General features: G+C 47.2%; 1 protein-coding gene across 30 annotated transcripts in view; it reads right to left on the reverse strand.

Annotated features, from left to right (window-relative positions):
• Positions 1 to 16,283, reverse strand: part of SEPTIN6 (septin 6) — a 62,863-nt gene extending 46,580 nt beyond the window's left edge. For 4 of the 30 annotated variants that reach the window (XM_070258314.1, XM_070258310.1, XM_070258316.1 and 1 more), the window contains exons 1-3: positions 16,165 to 16,283; positions 15,630 to 15,729; positions 2,016 to 2,130 (exon numbers count right to left, since the gene is read on the reverse strand). In XM_070258314.1, the coding sequence (XP_070114415.1) occupies positions 2,016 to 2,130; positions 15,630 to 15,659 (145 nt within the window). In that variant the 5' untranslated portion in view covers positions 15,660 to 15,729; positions 16,165 to 16,283. Of the gene's footprint in view, positions 1 to 2,015; positions 2,131 to 4,397; positions 4,554 to 10,226; positions 10,367 to 14,435; positions 14,577 to 15,629; positions 15,909 to 16,164 lie in introns of those variants that run through there. The other 26 variants (XM_070258313.1, XM_070258317.1, XM_070258312.1 and 23 more) reach the window with 14 other exon arrangements.
• Between the last annotated feature and the right edge of the window lie 309 nt (positions 16,284 to 16,592).

The raw sequence follows: 16,592 nt of genomic DNA on the forward strand, positions 1-16,592 counted from the left end.
GTCATACGGAGTCGTGGGAAGAATGCCAAGGGAATCCAATGTGTTTCTGCGGAAATGTTTCGGTAATCAAATCTTATGTGAAATAAGTTGGCCATCAGCCAAAGATTGGAGAGATTTGGCAGTGCTAGTATTGGATGTGATAGCATTTGATCTTGATGTCACTCACCATGACTTCTATTTATTTTGTATCACTCTCCTAATAGCACCTCATCACAACCATGAGTAGACTTTTGGCATTTGAAGAATTAACAGCCTAGATCTGGACTCTAAGGCCTATGATGTATAATTCTGTGAAGCATATATTTTCATTTCGTAGGTTCCAAAGTTGGTGTGCGAGAGCGAGTCATTTAGCTAGTGAGTGAGCCTAGTTGACTGCCTGTAGTCCATATTTAGAAGTGGCTTTGTTATTTTCTACTCGTACTTGAGTGTGCAGTTTTTCTCCTACAGAAAGTGATCTAGAAAAGAGTGTTGGGGGGGGGCCAGCCCCGTGGCATAGTGGTTAAGTTCGGTGCACTCCACTTTGGTGGCCCAGGTTCACAGGTTTGGATCCTGAGCACAGAGCTACACCACTTGTCAGCCATGCTGTGGCAGCCACTCACATATAGAGAGGAGGAAGATTGGCACAGATGTTAGCTCAGGGCTAATCTTCCTCAAGCCAAAAAAAAAAAGAGGAAGACTGGCAATAGATATTAGCTCAGGGCTAATCCTCTTCAGAAAAAAAAAAAAGAGTGCTGGGGATGGAGGAGAAGAAAAAGTAAAGAATCCAAGAAAATGAATGACCTTACTTAGAAAACAAAACTTTAGGCCACATTAAAGAGAAAAATATCCAATTCGGTTGTTCAGATCCTCAACATGAATGATTCCCCACACACTCTATATAAAAATAAGAAAAGGCGATTAGCAAGTGCTTGAGTGTTCTAGCCAGCGTGAAAACTGACTTAATAAAGTCATAATAACAGTATTTATACAATCATTAAATTTTGGACGTGGATCACTGAAAATATGCAGGTATGCCTTACTGCAGAGTGAAAATTAGATACTATGATCACGTTTGCAAATTCGGGATTTTTCCTTAGGGTCTAAGGAGAGATTCTTAAAGAACGTCAAGGAACTGTCTTTCCTCATATTCGCTTGGTGCGTGACAGTTTCCAGAGTGCTTTTGTGTTCTCAAGAGATGTTGCTGGCAGCAGTTAGAGAAGTAGTGGGAGGGACAACGGGTCAGCCAGACCCGGGTCCCCGTCGTGGCTCTGCCTTGTATTCCGTGTTGCCTCAGGTAAGTTCCTTATCCTCCCGCGTCTCTGGGTCTCCATCTGTTCCATGAGGCTACGGATGCTATTCGCTCTGCTCACTTCACAGAGTCCTGGTAAGGATCCAAACTGCTAATACAGGGAAGTGTTTAAGAAGTATAAAGAGTGGTTCCTGTGGGGCTAACTCATTCATTCATTCACAAACATTATTGAACTCTGCTGTGATTAGCATATTAGAGGTGACTAAAATGTGGCTTAGATGAGACTAAAGGTCCAGGCAGAGATATACTTAAGAGGAATAAAAGAACTTTGCACACAGCTGTGTGGGCCCTGCGCTTGAGTTCAAACTGTACCAAGCACAGCAGGGCTGCAGAGGAAACAGACAGACCCAATCCACTGCCCACAGCTGGTGGGCAGGCATCTTTCCGCAGCCATCACCTCCCTCCAAATTCTGTCCTGGCTCCTATTTTCTGCAGCCAAAATGAGCTTGACGGCAGTAGCTGAGCCAGCCAGCTCCCTTACAAAATTTCCACTGGGTGTCACACAGCTCAGTTCCCCCAAGGTATGGCCTCATATTCTGGACTGGCCAGGGAAAAATGTAATCACAGCCAGCTGCTTAGAAAAACAAGCAGAGGGATAAAAGAAGGGGGGGTACACCTGCAAATAGATCAGAATGACACACTATTTAACCTAATTACCTGCAAAGCCACATCCAGTCATTAAGGATCCATATTCTTTAATAGAATTTCCTGCTATGGAAATACTCACCCACGCACAGGATGTTGAAGCAGAAGCCCTGGCTGACTGACTTATTCACCAGCTGGTCGGGCAAGCTGTCAAACCCCACATGTCCAGCCAGGGGGACAGTTCGGCAACCTTCACCCTAATTTGGAAGGAGAGGGAGGGGAGAAAATGAAATGTGCTTAAAAGCAATCCGAGTCTCACTTCTCCATCCAAATGCTCTCCATGCTGGGAAGTAACCCCCGCCCAGGCCCAGTGTCATTTCTTCCCTTAGCTACTCCCTGCTCCAAATCGAAAATGGCCGTCAGCTTAGAAATCATGGGTTCTTGGGTACAGGCATTCTCGGGGCTCCATAATAAATGTCGTCATAGTTCCAGACAGAGCAAACTACAGAGAGGACTTACAAGGGGTGGGAGGGTGGGGTCAGGGCATGAGAACGCTGGTCCCAGAGGTTCACAGACTTGAGTTAACTCTTGACTCAATCACTTACACACTGGGTAACCTCTCAGAGACTCAGTTTCCTTCCACGTCTATCATATGAGATAATATTACCCATCTTAGAGGTGCTTGGAAGACTCAAAAGAAATAACACATGTAAGGAGCTTAGCACAATGCCTGGTGCATGCATAAGTGTTCAGGAACTTTGAAAAGCAATTACTCCTCTCTCTAGGACATTGTGGGGACCTACAAAGGTGGCACAGCACAGAGGTTAAGAGAATAGGCCTTGAAATCAAGCAGGTCTGAGGGCCCCACCTCCTCTACCTTCTGACCTCGGACAATTTATTAAACTTCTCAAAATGTCCCCATCTGTAAAATCGGAAGCTGCTTACTACCTCATAGTACCGGTGTGAGGATTAGACTGGATAATGCCGCTCAAGCACTGAGCACAGTGCCTAGCATGTGGTAAGCACGCCACAAACAGCAGCCGCTGTTCTTATTGCACTGTGAGGTTACCCTTCCACGCAGACCCCCAAAATAGCACGTGACACCATGGAACACTTGTGGCTCCTTCCAGCTAGAGAGCTGCCTCCACGCTTCCTCTGGTTCCCTTGTCTCCCTCAGGGTCAGCCAAGCCATTCACAGCTCTGGAAAGCAGAGGACTCTTCCTTCGGGTGCAAGTTCCAAAGCTTCTTATTCTTAATGGTTTTACAAAATAGGGAGAACCTCAAACTGAGGCGGGCTTCCAAGGAGCCAAGGGGGAAACCCAAGGGGACTTGCATGTACTCAAGAAATGTGCTAACTGCCAATGGCCACAGGGGAGGGGAGAAGGGAGGAGAAGGGAAGCTGGAGACAGCCGAGCTAGACAAGAGGGGTGGGCTATGTAAGGAGCCTGAGTTTCTGTTGGATGGAGCTACACCAAGATTTCTGTAACCAGAAGGGTGCCGAGAGCAATCCAGGAAGGGCATGTCAGGAGGCCTGCGCTGGAATCCCAGGCTGTACTGGCAGGCAGCTCTTAGGCTGGACTGGATCTACTTTTCAACTAGGTCCATAATAAGGGTATACTTTCACACTGAGAGGGACGGGCTGGGTTGGTGGGGGAGCCTCTCAGAAGCTGACATTGTCAGAACTGGTTCCCAGATAGCTGCTTCACCCAGCTTGGGGATCCCACTCCCATTGGTGTCATCAGATCCTCCAAGAGGGAGTGACAGGGCTAGGCTAGTGCCAGTGACTGCCATCTGGCAAGTTCATTACCCTCACACATCTCACCCCACACACTCCCAGTGGAGTATTCTTGACACACAACCATATGCTATCCTTCAGTCTGGGGGGGGGGGCGTATTCTGAGCCCCAGAGGGACATCTGAAGACAGCTTGGTTTCATGAGCGGCCCACATCGCTCAGGGCTTGTTCTATAGTCACTCCTTTCTGCTTCCCCTTCCCTCTTTCTCCTTCTTTTTATTAAAGCAAATAAAGAAAGATTATGTGTCCGACTGTTCATTCTTGGTCCTCAACACTGCAGGGGAGATTTAAGAGTCAATATGCTTTCTCAGTGGAGCCTCCTACGTATCAGGCGTCGGAAATTGGGAGGGACACAGAGTTGAGGTTTCCTGAGCCATATTTTATCACCCGTGGCTGCCTCTTCCTGTCTCCAAATTCAGCACCATGAAACTTGAAGTGCTCCAAAGCCTCTGGTCCAAGTGCCAAGAGGAGAAGAAGGGAAATTTTCAAACTGAAGACAGTGGAGGGCAGTGGGGAGAAGGCCACACTTTATTCTTGAAGATTTACTTCATTGTCAAAGGCTTACCAAGTATTTCCCATATGCACACTGTTATCTCCCACCTAGCACAGTGCTGTAAAGAGCCCTAAATAGCAGAAGAAAGAGTATGGGCTTTATTGCCTAGGCAATGGGTTTTGAGGGGATTTTGAGTGTTTTCAGCAAGGAGGGCCATGAGACAAGCAGGGTGCTTACTTGATTGGAGGAGAGAGTAGGGGCAGGAAGACATATTAGGAGATGACTCCAACAATGTTGAACTGGCAGAGTGACATCCAGGTACTGTGACAATAAATGCTGGTTGAAGTGAACTGATCGGCCTTGGGACTCAGGAGAGAGGAACAAATTGGAGAGCCTTCCTAAAGAAGGGACGAGACTCAATGAGTGACTGGGCGGAGGGAGTGGGGGAGCAATCAAAGGTCTAAGGCTGCAAGGTCTAAGCCTGGGGACTTGGACTGATGGCACCAGGGACAGAAAGAGGGAAGCCAGGAAAGGGAACTTGTTTAGTTGGCAAGTCGAGGGGTCTGGTTTTAAATAGCTATTACTAAAAGAAATTACATTTATCAGGCTTTTTATTTTACAAAAGTAATCAATGTTCACTGTAGGAATTTTAGAAAATATGGAAAATTATAAAGGAGAAAATAAAAAATATTAGAGATAATCACTGTTAATATTTACGTATTTCCCTCCAGTCTGTATACCTTTTTTTAATAACAAAATAGGGATAATCCTGTATATTCCTTTTCATAACCTGGCTCTATAACCTGATGTTTAATATAATAAGGATATTTTCTTAAGTAATTAAGTATACTTCTAAAACATTATTTTTATTGGCCTCATAGCATTCCATTGTAGGAATTTACCATGTTTTCTTAATCAATCTTCCACTGCTAGACATTTAGCATGTTTCCAAGTTTTCAAACAATTAATTCTTATTCTTGCAGGTTTGTGTGTGTTTTGATTATTTCCTTAAGTTAAGTTCTTAGAATTGAAGCCCACCAGGTCCAAAGGCACACACATTCGAAAGACTTTGATATACATTGAGAAATCACTCAACAGAGAGTAGTACAAATGTCTGTTTCCACCACCAATATGCGATAGTGTCTGTTTACCCATTCTCAGAGCACCACTGAGTTTCTGAGGCTTTTTAACCATTGTGAATTGAATCTTTGAAAAATAGCATCGTGTTACTAAATCTGCATTTTATTGGTAAAGGTGAACTTTTTCTTTTTTGAGGAAGATTAGCCCTGAGCTAACATCTGCCACCAATCCTCCTCTTTTTGCTGAGGAAGACTGGCCCTGAGCTAACATCTGTGCCCATCTTCCTCTATTTTATGTGTGGGATGCCTGCCACAGCATGGCTTGATGAGCAGTGTATAGGTCCACGCCTGTGATCCGAACCCACGAACCCTGGGCCACCAAAGCAGAACATGCAAACTTAACCACTATGCCACCAGGCTGACCCCAATGAACATTTTTTATTGCTCAACTATATATGTGTACTGTGTATATTCATACATATATGTAAGCTTCCTTTTCATGTCTTTGCCCATAATAGGTGTTTGTCTTTCTCTTCTGAATAAGCTAGTTTTGATTTTATGGTGAGATATCCAGGATAAGAAATCCAATAAGTACTTAGCAATATGGGATTGTAGGCTCAAGGAGAATTCAGGACTGGGATATAAATTTAGGAGTGAGGAGTATGAAGCTGGATGTGTTCTCCAAGAGAAAGTACACGGAGAAAAGAGCTAGATTGAATATAGGAAATGCCCACAAGTAAGGGATGGGAAGACAAAGAGGATTCTTCCAAGAGGGAGAAACGATCACAAAAATAAGAGATGGCCCAATGGTTTTCTATCGCCAGAGGCCAAGGTTGAAGTTAAGAAGAATTACAGAGAAATAGTCATTGATCGGGATTTGGTGAAGGTCGCGGATGACTTCTAGAATCCTTATTTCTTCTGTATATTTTCACCCAGTGTCCAATACGCCTAAATTAACTGGAAGGTTTGGCGACAGAGGACATGGGATCTGGTTAATGTGCTTTTCTCGCTAACCAAGATTTAAGCAGCAAACTTTTTGTCTTAAGGCTTGTAGTTGAGAAAGCTTCAAAAATGCATTTGTATATATAGTTCCTGCCTTAGGAAATCCTGTCTAGCAAGCACCATTCACTCTTGCTTTGATGTATTTTATAAGATGTCAAGGTCCTTATTGTGAATATCAGTCCTCATTATTCGGGACTAAATATGTAGAGGTAGAAAGTATAGGACATTGGACTGAATGTACACTGACCCCAGGACAATCTCTGGAATTTTCTTCCCCCCTCCCTCACTAAACCTCTGATATCTTATCTCTTTCCTCTTTATCCTTAAGGTGGCCTGATTAATTGAGGTCCTGATTACTTTGATTGCAGATAATTGAACGTTCCCTGGATTACAATGTGCACAAGAAGAGACGGAAGTGGCAACTTTGCCCAGCCGTTTCACACTAAAAACTCAAGTTATCCTCTTGAATAGCAGGTGGTGCCATATTCAAGGCTTGAACTGAGATGCTAGAAAGGCCACAGTCCCCAAAACGTTAAATGGCCCACCTCCCGTAACCCTGCAACCTCCTCTCGCAATCTGTTCTCCAGAAACTCACACGTTTGCACGAGGATCCATGGACAAGGAAATTCATTACAGCATTGTTTATAATACTGAAAAACTAGGAAAAAACCTATATGTCTGAGAATAGGAAAATATTGACAAAATTATGGAACATGAATATTCTGGAATATTCTGCAGCCATTCAGAAGAATGTGGTAGGTCTAAATGTACTGAAGTGAATACCTCCAAGACATATCATAATGTAGAAAAAAGAAGTTGTAGGACAGTAAGTACAGTATGAGCCCATATATGCAAAAAAGCCCTCTGTATGTGTATTTGCACATCAATTCATGTGAGTGCATAGAAAGGGGACTGAAGAGACATCCACCAAACCAAGAGCTGTGGCCACCTCAGGGGAGAGGAATGGAAATAGGGGCTTACTCAGGGGGGTAGGCAGTATGCTTCTGTATTGTTTGATTCTTTTACAACATGAATGTATTCACACATTACCTGTGTAATTTAAAAACATTTTAATACAAGAAAAGAGAGTGCTCAGTCAGCTTTGCAGCAGAGGTAATTAGGATGCAGAGAGTCTGAGAGGAGCTAAAAGGAAGGCAAAACCAAACAGTGCTCCTGAGAATTGGGAGAGCCCCCACTCTCCTCCCCAATTACATTTCCTGTTTTCTCCTCATCTGCAGTCACCTGCGGTTTTGAAATACGTTACACCACATTTCATATCACAGGCCGAAACACCACTCTCTTTCTCTTCCGCCTCCTCCCCTGAGGACACACCAATTTTGGTTTTTAATTGAATATTCAAAGGTTCATGTTATGAAGAACGCAGTTATGGCCATTCCAGCTGTGCATCTTTCTCCCACTGCTGTTATTCTGAAAACAAAGAGTCCCATAAGCACCCAAGTAGGCAAACCCTGTGCCCCGCTACCCACCCCCGCCCCTCTTCCAACCTTTGTGGTATAGTAAGCAAGCAGTATTTGAGGCCTCCGGGAACTGAGGGTGCATTGTGTCAATGGAGAATTTCCTGTCTCCGTTTAAAACTGAGGTGGCTAAGTTAGCTGTCATTCTGAAGGACGCGACCAAAGCAAAATGTCTGGAACCCACTGCCGATGACTGGGCTTTCCCTAAACTTTCTCCTCTGGCCTTTGTACATAGAGGCTAGAAAGGACAGAAACGCTGAAATACGAGTCTCTCCAGTGGCCTCATGGGTCACTTACTGGTGGGGCTGATCTCTCTTTCCTTTTCTCCTTCCCTCTCTCCATCTCCATCCTCAGCCCTGGATACTGATCTCTGATAGACCCTGCAAATCTCCAGGATGATCAAAATCAATTAATAGTTCCATGATGCATGATAGATATTAAGCAGCTGCGAAAAATATTTTCTAAGAATATTTCATGGCATAGGAAAATGATCACCAAATACTGTTGGGCAAAAGACTAAACAAAACAAAACCCTGTGTATACAGGATCATCCCAATCATGGGAAAAAAGTAGATACGCATTTTTAAAAGTTTGCAAGAATATACACCAAAATGGAGACAATGGTGACTTCTGGCTGGAGGGGCTGGAGGTATTGTTTCTTTTCTGTATTTTCCGAATTTTCTACAATAGGCATATTTCACTTTTATAATCAGAATAAAAATGTTATGGTTTTAAAAGATTCTAGGATGGTACTCTCCTAGGCAGGAAAGTGGCCTCAGATATTTTAGCAAAATCTTCAACCACAATCAAAAAGGTGCTTTACATACATAATCAGAAAATTTGGTTAAGTATTCAGCTTTCAGGCAGTTTTGTTGTACATGAAACATTTATTTTACCAATAATACAATAAAACCCTATTATTCTCCTTATTATAACATTATTATTATTATATATACATAACTTATTATTATACAGTGTAACTTATTATTATAAAGATTCATGTGAACCAGAACTCAAATCACATATCCTGAAATATGCAGCAGAGTCTTGATGGAACAATCAGGAGGCTGACGGCCCTATCGGCTGCCTCCAGCGTTGTCAAGGGAGTGGATGCCACTGTATTATCAGCCTTAAGGACCACAAAAGCGATGATAAATTCCCAGAGGTTAAAAAATAAAACCCTCCAATGTGCCGAACACATCAAATGTCAGGCTTTCCCTCGAGCTGATTAAGCCAGGCTAAGAAGACACTGACAGCAGCGGCAGAGCCCTGAACTGGGAGGGAGAAACTTGGGGGCCTTTCCAAGGAGAAAGAAAGCCTGCAAAAGCTGGCAGCACACCTCAGGGGCCCCAGAAATGCCCTCGGTGGGGGAGCAGATTAGGGACCCCAGGGAAGCACAGCAGTGACCATCGCCACCGCACAGGGAGAAGGCCCATTTTCGGCAAATCCAATGGATGAAACTCCAGATTTTAATACACCAGATCAATTCCAGAGTGGCTTTTCATTCTATAAAAGGATTCACAGCAGGATTCCGTTAAATAGCCAGCTCTCCTCGTGCATTTAAAATGGGATTCAATAGACAAAAATTCAGCTGTCATGTACCTTTATAGGGAGACAATAGCTGCATACACCTACAGGAGCAGACGCTATCTGAAGGGTTGTTTCTCTTCTACTTACAGAGCCCCTGCTGAGCTAAAAGCACAGACTTGCCTTCTCTACAACTCTCTCCCCACCCAGCTCAAGAAGTCAAAGCAGGGAAGGGGTGGAGTTAAAGTCTGCCACCTCATTCGGGAGCAGAAGCAGGCACGGACCTAAAAGAAATCAGGCTGGAGAATAAGGAAACAGAAGAACTGTACGTTAGAGCTGGAAACGCCCTTAAAGATCATTTAATCCAACCCGCTCGTTTTACGAAAGGGGAAACAGAGACTCAAAGAGAGGAAGTGACTTGTCCCGAGTCACAGAGTGATTTAGTGGCAGACAGGGGTGCTAGGATCCAAGGCCCTGTCAAGCAGACTGCCACTCTCAAATGGAAATGCTGACTCAAGTGGCAGATATATTTCTTTATGCTGCTAGAATTCCGGGGTATCAGGCTTGTGGCTTGATGCCAGCTGGAGGGAGAAGAGTCACGGAACATGAGCCAGAAGCCTTTGAGCTCACCAAGGGGGCTCTGGCCCGTGGAAGGCAACTGAGGCAGTGATGCCATGGAGGGGCTTGTGTCCTTCCTCTGTGTTCTCTCTCCCACTTCCCTCTCTTCTGACTCTGGCCTAAGCCTCCGCCTGGCCAGCTGCCTAGCTCTGCTCAAGATCCCCAGGGTGGCCTAACCCAATAAGCCAGAGTCTAGGTAAAATACCTCCACCTCAGGCCAGGGGCGACCCTGCTCAGGGTGGATCAACTTTCCCACAAAATCCAGACAGATTCCCTTCAAGCCAGGCTCTTTAAACAGAGTTTTCTCAGTGTTCTGGCCATTGTTATCTCCACTCTGTTAAAAAAAAGAAAAAAGGTTTACTCACAGGCCTCTGGATGAATGCCCAACTGTCCTCTGGGGAGCCAGAGTTTGCCTCTGCCTCCATCTGGTCTTGTTTAAAGGGGATCTGAAAAAACCCAGTTCCTGCCTCAGCGCCAGTGTTCAGAGCTGGGGGCCTCGCTGTGAAAGGAAACCCAACACTACCTCACACCTCATCAAGGCCGTGAAAGCAGAGTTCTGCTCCTGTTACCCCAGGGCCTTCATCAGGGGTCAGAGAGGGCCCTGGCAGGAGAAACCGGAGCCTTGAGTCCTGTCCCTGAGAGGGCCTGCAAATCTTTTCCCCCGTCACCTTTAAGGGAACGGAACGGATGACCCAACTCCAGGGCCAGACGAGAGCAGGCTGCCTAATTCAGCAGACGGCTGCCTCTAACGAGAAGACACTGAAGAAGAGGATACCATGATTTCTCACTCTCCGGAGCATGTGGCCTCTTTCCTCTGTGCAGGCAGCAGAGGAACCCACGGTTTCAAATCCCAAATCCTGCCAAACCGAGGAGGAAGGGTCTGTGTTTCTAATTTATTCTGCCCCCTCCTCCAGTTGTTACTTAAAATAATCCATCATTACATGGCTGCTGGCTCCAAGATTTTTATTTAAAGCAATGTGGGGAAAAAAAGAAACTCCGCACATAAGCCATGACTGCGCTCTCTGGGATTTAAGCTGAGAATCATTTTAACATCAGTCTTCAAAGCAGCCGAGTATATTTTTCTCTGACCCCCATGAGTGTGCTTGGTGGGGGTGGAGTACAGTGAAAAGAGGGGTAAGAGGGGACAGGGCAGGATTGATATTTCTTAGAAACATCATGAAAAGGCCAAAGTTTTTTAAAAATATGAATCTGTGTCATCTGGTAGGTGTTTCATTGTCTCGTCTGCTGACCAGCAATAACACGTTGGACTAAGTCCCTTGGTCTCCCTGTGCCCATAAAATTAAGAGAACAATAACCCTTGTCCAGGAAGCTGTTGGGGAAAATGAAATCATACAGATGGAAGCATTTTGAGACAGCTGAAAGAAACATGTTACACTTATCCATGGCATTCTTTTTCTCTTTCTTTTCTCTCTCTCTTTCTTTTCTGAGTGTAGCTTTAATGTACATGCAATTAAAAGCCCCTCTCAATTGTTCATGCTAATGTGAAGCCACAGCTCTGATACTCCAGAAACCCAGGCAAGTCCAGAAATCAGCCTTATTTTGTTTTGGAATACCGTTTTCCAGGGGACTTATCTTTCTAATTAGTTTTGCTCAGGCAAATGCAACGGGTTTGCTCCCTCACAGCACACAAAGGGAGGGGCTGTGCTGGGTAGCAAAGCCAGCGATTAACAGAAAATTTACAGCAGAGACTCCACAAAGTAAATGCTATGCACAGGACAGCAGATCAAAATCTCATTATACTGTACAGACAAATCGCTCAGCTATAATGCAGTTTTGTAATAAGAACGCTGCCAACACTCGCCTTTCCAGGATTTAGGATATGAAGGGGAAGCGGGGCTTATTCCCACCTCTCCTCTGGAAGCTCAGAGAGGGCAGTCTCGTGCGCCTTGGTCACCACTATATCCCCAACACCTGGCACACTGGCAGAGTCGGTGCCCAATAAACACATGTTGAAGGAATGAATGAAACTAAAAGCAAGTGAATTAACAAGTGAAATGTTCCAGCCCAGCAGCAGAAGTGAGCTCTCACCCATCTTCCTACCTACCCTGTCCCCCCGTGGAAGCCTTCAGGAAGCCTCTGGGTCACCCACCGCCCCCATCCACTGCTGGATTAGGTCCCCTCGTGATGGATTCTCACGGCAGGCAGTAGCTCTACCGTGCGGCACTTAACACAATGATAATTATAGTATTACTTGTGTTTGCCTCCACTGCTAGATTACAAACTCCCTGAGGGAAGGGGCCACGTGCAATTGGGGGGGATGTTGTCATAGTTTCCCCAATTTCTTATTTTGAAAAGTCTCCAACACACAGAAAAGTTGGAAAATAGTACAATGATGATCCACGTACCCTCGATTTTGATTCAAGAATTTTTAATATTTGGGGTCATGTAAGTTTTCTTCAGTGCTGCATCCCAGTAGAGCCATGGGCGAATACTGGGATTTTGCTCTCCCTGCTTGGGATGTAATATTGCTTTTAGTGTGAGGTGAGGGAGATGGCTGAGATGGGGAGCCTCAAGGGGAATCAAGAGTGAGTGCCATTTGATAGCAAGGCCGGAGTGCAACCACCTGTGGGCAGTTGCCCTGAGACAATTGCTCCAGGCAAACCCCAGCTAGGACTATGTGAGCCCCTGCAAGCTCTTTCGTCAGGGAGAAAGACCTGGCTGTCACTGGAGGAAAGCATCATTGTCCACCTCATGGGGTTGGTTCAAGCCAAAATCAATGAGTGGTTCTTTTTATGGCACTTAAGGTCTGGACCTCAAAATGCAACATTTCAAGAAACAGCTCAATGCAAGAACCAGGAGATGCAGCCTCTGGGGTCTGCACTGTGCCTTGTTAGGTTGCCTTGGACAAGTCATGTAATCTCTAAGAGTATATATTAACAGCAATCCAAGCCACCTCACAAGCACGGGCTGTGGGTGGGAACATCCCAAGAATCTTCTATAGTTCTCTAATTATTTCAGTGTCCAAATTTGTCTCTCCAACTAGACTGTAAGCTTAAAAGCCAGGAACTATGTCTACTGCTTTTTTTTTTTGTATAGTTGACCAGGGCTAGCAATAGTGCCAGATACTTATCGGTCAACCAAATAAATATTTATGGACACAATGAAAAACTTGTTTTGTCCTGCAGAATCTTTGTGGTGTTCATTCAAATGGGATAGGACTGTATTATGTACACAAGAGCTGAACTTCCAAGTTGCATGCATGCCCAAATAAGGATCCTACCCAACAACTCTAAAGCCTGTTTTAGTCACTAATGATGTTACCTCACTAGCCAGAGTGACCCTCAACAGACTCTGAAAAGGACATCCCCCCAAAACACACACACACCAGAGCACTACTTGCATGGTAGCATGTCTCAGAGCTCATTAAAAAGAACTAAGCTAGGCACACTTAGGTGTGTTCTCCAGTCTGGTTTTCCCAAACCCTGGATACACGTTCCTTGGAAGAAACAAACAGCAACCAGATATCCAAGGTCTCCTGAGTTAATTCCATCTTCCCCTGGTGAATTAAAACTTCTTGCAGACACAAAGGAGAGCAGAGAGACAAATGACACATAAACAAGAGCTTCACTGGCTGGGGAAGGGGGGCACGGAGAGTGACGTCAGTTTTCCCAGAAACCCATTTATCATGGTAACAAGGTCTCAAGTGCTTGGGCCGCTCTTTCAGCTTCAGAATCTGGCGTACAATTATGTTCTTCATCATAAAGTGTGGCAAGGCCAGAGAGAACAAACTGGAACCATGCAAAGCAGACCAAGTGGCCCTAAACCACCCCCACCCCTCCATCTGCAGAACAAAGGGGATCTCTGGGTTGCCCGACTTGTGCCTGAGGTGAAAGACAACCTTTTGGAATGTTCTTCTTTGCCACATCCACCCTGCAATCCTAATCAAGGCTAGGGGGACTGGTGAGAGACTATGGACAGGTCGACGCAAATTAATTAGCTGACAAAAAAATCATTAACATCCTTTGTGGTCACTAAGGATGGAATAAGTGTAATCCAGGAGACTAATTCCTCTACTTAAGCCTTGCCATCTCTAAAATGCAAGTAACGAGGAGCAGAAAAGCACTCTGGGAACCCTCAAAACACTAAAGCAATAAATATTACAGTGCCAATCTTGGGGAGAAGATAATTCTCTCAAGTTCCATTATCACACAGCATTGTCTCCTATCTATTCCTGGTCCTTCCGCTGGTTCCATATCATGACTGCATAAAGAGCTCTGTGCTGGGGTCTGCAGGGGGTGTGGGAGCTTCCAAAGAAATCACCCTGCCCTTCCAAACAGGGACAAGAGGGTGGAATAAATTCATACATATCCTGTAGAGAAAACACTGCCGGATTCTGAACTCAGATTTTGAAAAAAAAATCAATTTCAACTACACCATATACCTAGAGGCTATGTTTTTTTCTGCACTGGAATTGCATTGCATGGACTATTTCCCTAAACAAGTCAGTCACAAGGTTTAAAGACATTTTGAGTGTGTGCGTGTGTTTGTGTGCGCCTGTGTGTGGCTCAGAGATTTTCATCAAGTAGTATGTGGTGTCATGTGATTTGACCTACCTCTGCTTTTCTCTCCTTCCTCATCTCAGGGTGCTGGTAATTGTGGGCTTCTTAAAATCCCAGATAGCCATGGATGAATAGAAAGGCTAGATTGTTCCCCCAAATGGAATCATCCCCTCCCTTTGCAATCGAACTTCTGGTCTAAAAAAACAAACATGGAGCCTTAGGTCACTTCAATATGATTTCTCTGCACATCCCAGGCTGGAAAACTTCAGTTCTTTAAATGAAGATTTTTCTTTTCCAGAGTCGGTTGCCAACAAAAAGAGAGACGGTACCGCTTTTGCAAGCCTCACACTTATTTTCCTGAGTCCTCATAGAAAGAAGCCAGCTCCACAGGTTTTGGCACACAAGCCCAGCTACACTGAACACGCACCCGCGATAGACCCCCAGAAGCCCGCAAAACCCCAGTCAAGTACTCAGAAAGATGCCAAAATACGCAACCAGCCACCGACTGGCCAGCCAACTGCACCCCACACAGACGCACAAATGGGACCCAGAGGCACACAGCACATGCAGACACACGGACACACACCATGAAAGTGAGCACACTCAGAGAAACAGGCGCACTCATCCAGGGTCACAGACAACCTGGGCGCCGCGGCCAGTCCGGGGAGGCACGAGTGCGCGCGCGTGCACTCATACGCAACACAGTGCTACATACACAGACGCAGTCACATATGTAATGCATATGGAGAAGCCCTACCCCAGCCAGTCACCTCCCCTCCCCCCTCACCGCCCCCTGCCCCAGGCTAACCCGAGCCCCGCGCCCCTCTTCCTAAGGAGGCCCGGGTCCGGGCAGGCAGCTGTGCGCAGGGGCGCGGCCCCGCGGTCTGAGGAAGCGAGGCCAGGGTGCCGGGGACCCGGAGGGCTCGGCGGCTCGCGCGGCCATTCATTCGGCAACGCCCCAGCGACGGGACCGCAGCTGCAGCGAGGGAGGCGGCGGCGCTTACTGCAGCTCCTGGGCAAGGCGAGTTCAGCAGCCCGCCCGCAGCCTGGGCCAGGCCCCCACCCCGCCCCGCCGCCACCGTTCTCGGAGACACGCTGCGGGACTGAGCCGCTGATCCCGGGAGCAGAAGTCTCGCCATGCCTTGGCTCCTGGATGCTGCCCACTGCCCTCCTCGCGGTCAGGTCCCCTCGGTCCTTCCCATGCCCCCAGCCCGGGCCCCGGCGCTGGCACCCAAGCCCCGCACTCACCACCTGGCGAGCTATATCGGTCGCTGCCATCGCTCCTGCGTCCGCCAGGGCTGCCACGGGCGCCGCTGCAACGGGATCTACAGCACAGGAAACAGCGGAGCTCCTCCGACAAAGAGAAAGTGTTACACTTCGGGCGCGACCAAGTCCGGTGGGGGGAGGTGCTAGGGAGGGGCCCCCTCGCCGCTGCTCCAACCCCAACCTCCCTCTATCGTCCACCCCCTCGGAAGTGGGGTATGAGTAGGGGGCGGATTTAATACACCGCTTCCCCCTACCGGGAGCCCAGTTCCAGTTCTCCCTGCAACCTCAGGCGTAGGCCTTTGCGAAGGCGGGCGGGGGCTCCCCTTGGTGACCACGTCCTCTGCCCCCCCCCCGCCACTGGGCTCCGTGGTACGTCCCGACCTCTGCTGAATTGTCACACCCCCCCTGCTCTCGCCTTACATCCCTGAGTCCCCAGACCCCCAAGGCTGGAAGGGAGCTCCCATCCCTCCCCCCTCCAGTGCACAGCTCAGCGCCTGAGCTCTGCAGTCCTCCTCACCCTCCTCCCCGCCTCCTGTACCCCCTCTTTCTCAACACCGAGATCTCAGGGTGCTTGGATGGGAGCGCCCGCCGCTGAGTCTAGATGCTTCACCACACCTCCCCTCCCCCCGCCCCCATGACCCGGGAGTGCGCCGAGGCGGGAGGGGAGGAGCTGCGGCACCTGCCGCTCCACAGTGGAGCTTAGAAAGCGGACGGTTGGGGGGAGCCGCACTGCAGCCCCACAACTGAGCTGCGACATGCCGAGTCCGAGTCCAGCGGTCCTAAGACGAAACGCCCCTTCTGCCCTGGGATTTCCAATCCTCGGGTGCTGCGGGCTGTAATTTCGTGGAACCCAGCTCACTGCCCTTGGGTACTTAGTACAGGGAAACCCCGCGCCTCCTCTCCCCACCAAGCCCTAGATGCTCAGCGTGTGAGCGGAGGCTCAGA

This window comes from Equus caballus, chromosome X (genome assembly GCF_041296265.1).
Source record: "Equus caballus isolate H_3958 breed thoroughbred chromosome X, TB-T2T, whole genome shotgun sequence".
In the NCBI taxonomy this organism is placed as follows: Eukaryota; Metazoa; Chordata; class Mammalia; order Perissodactyla; family Equidae; genus Equus; species Equus caballus.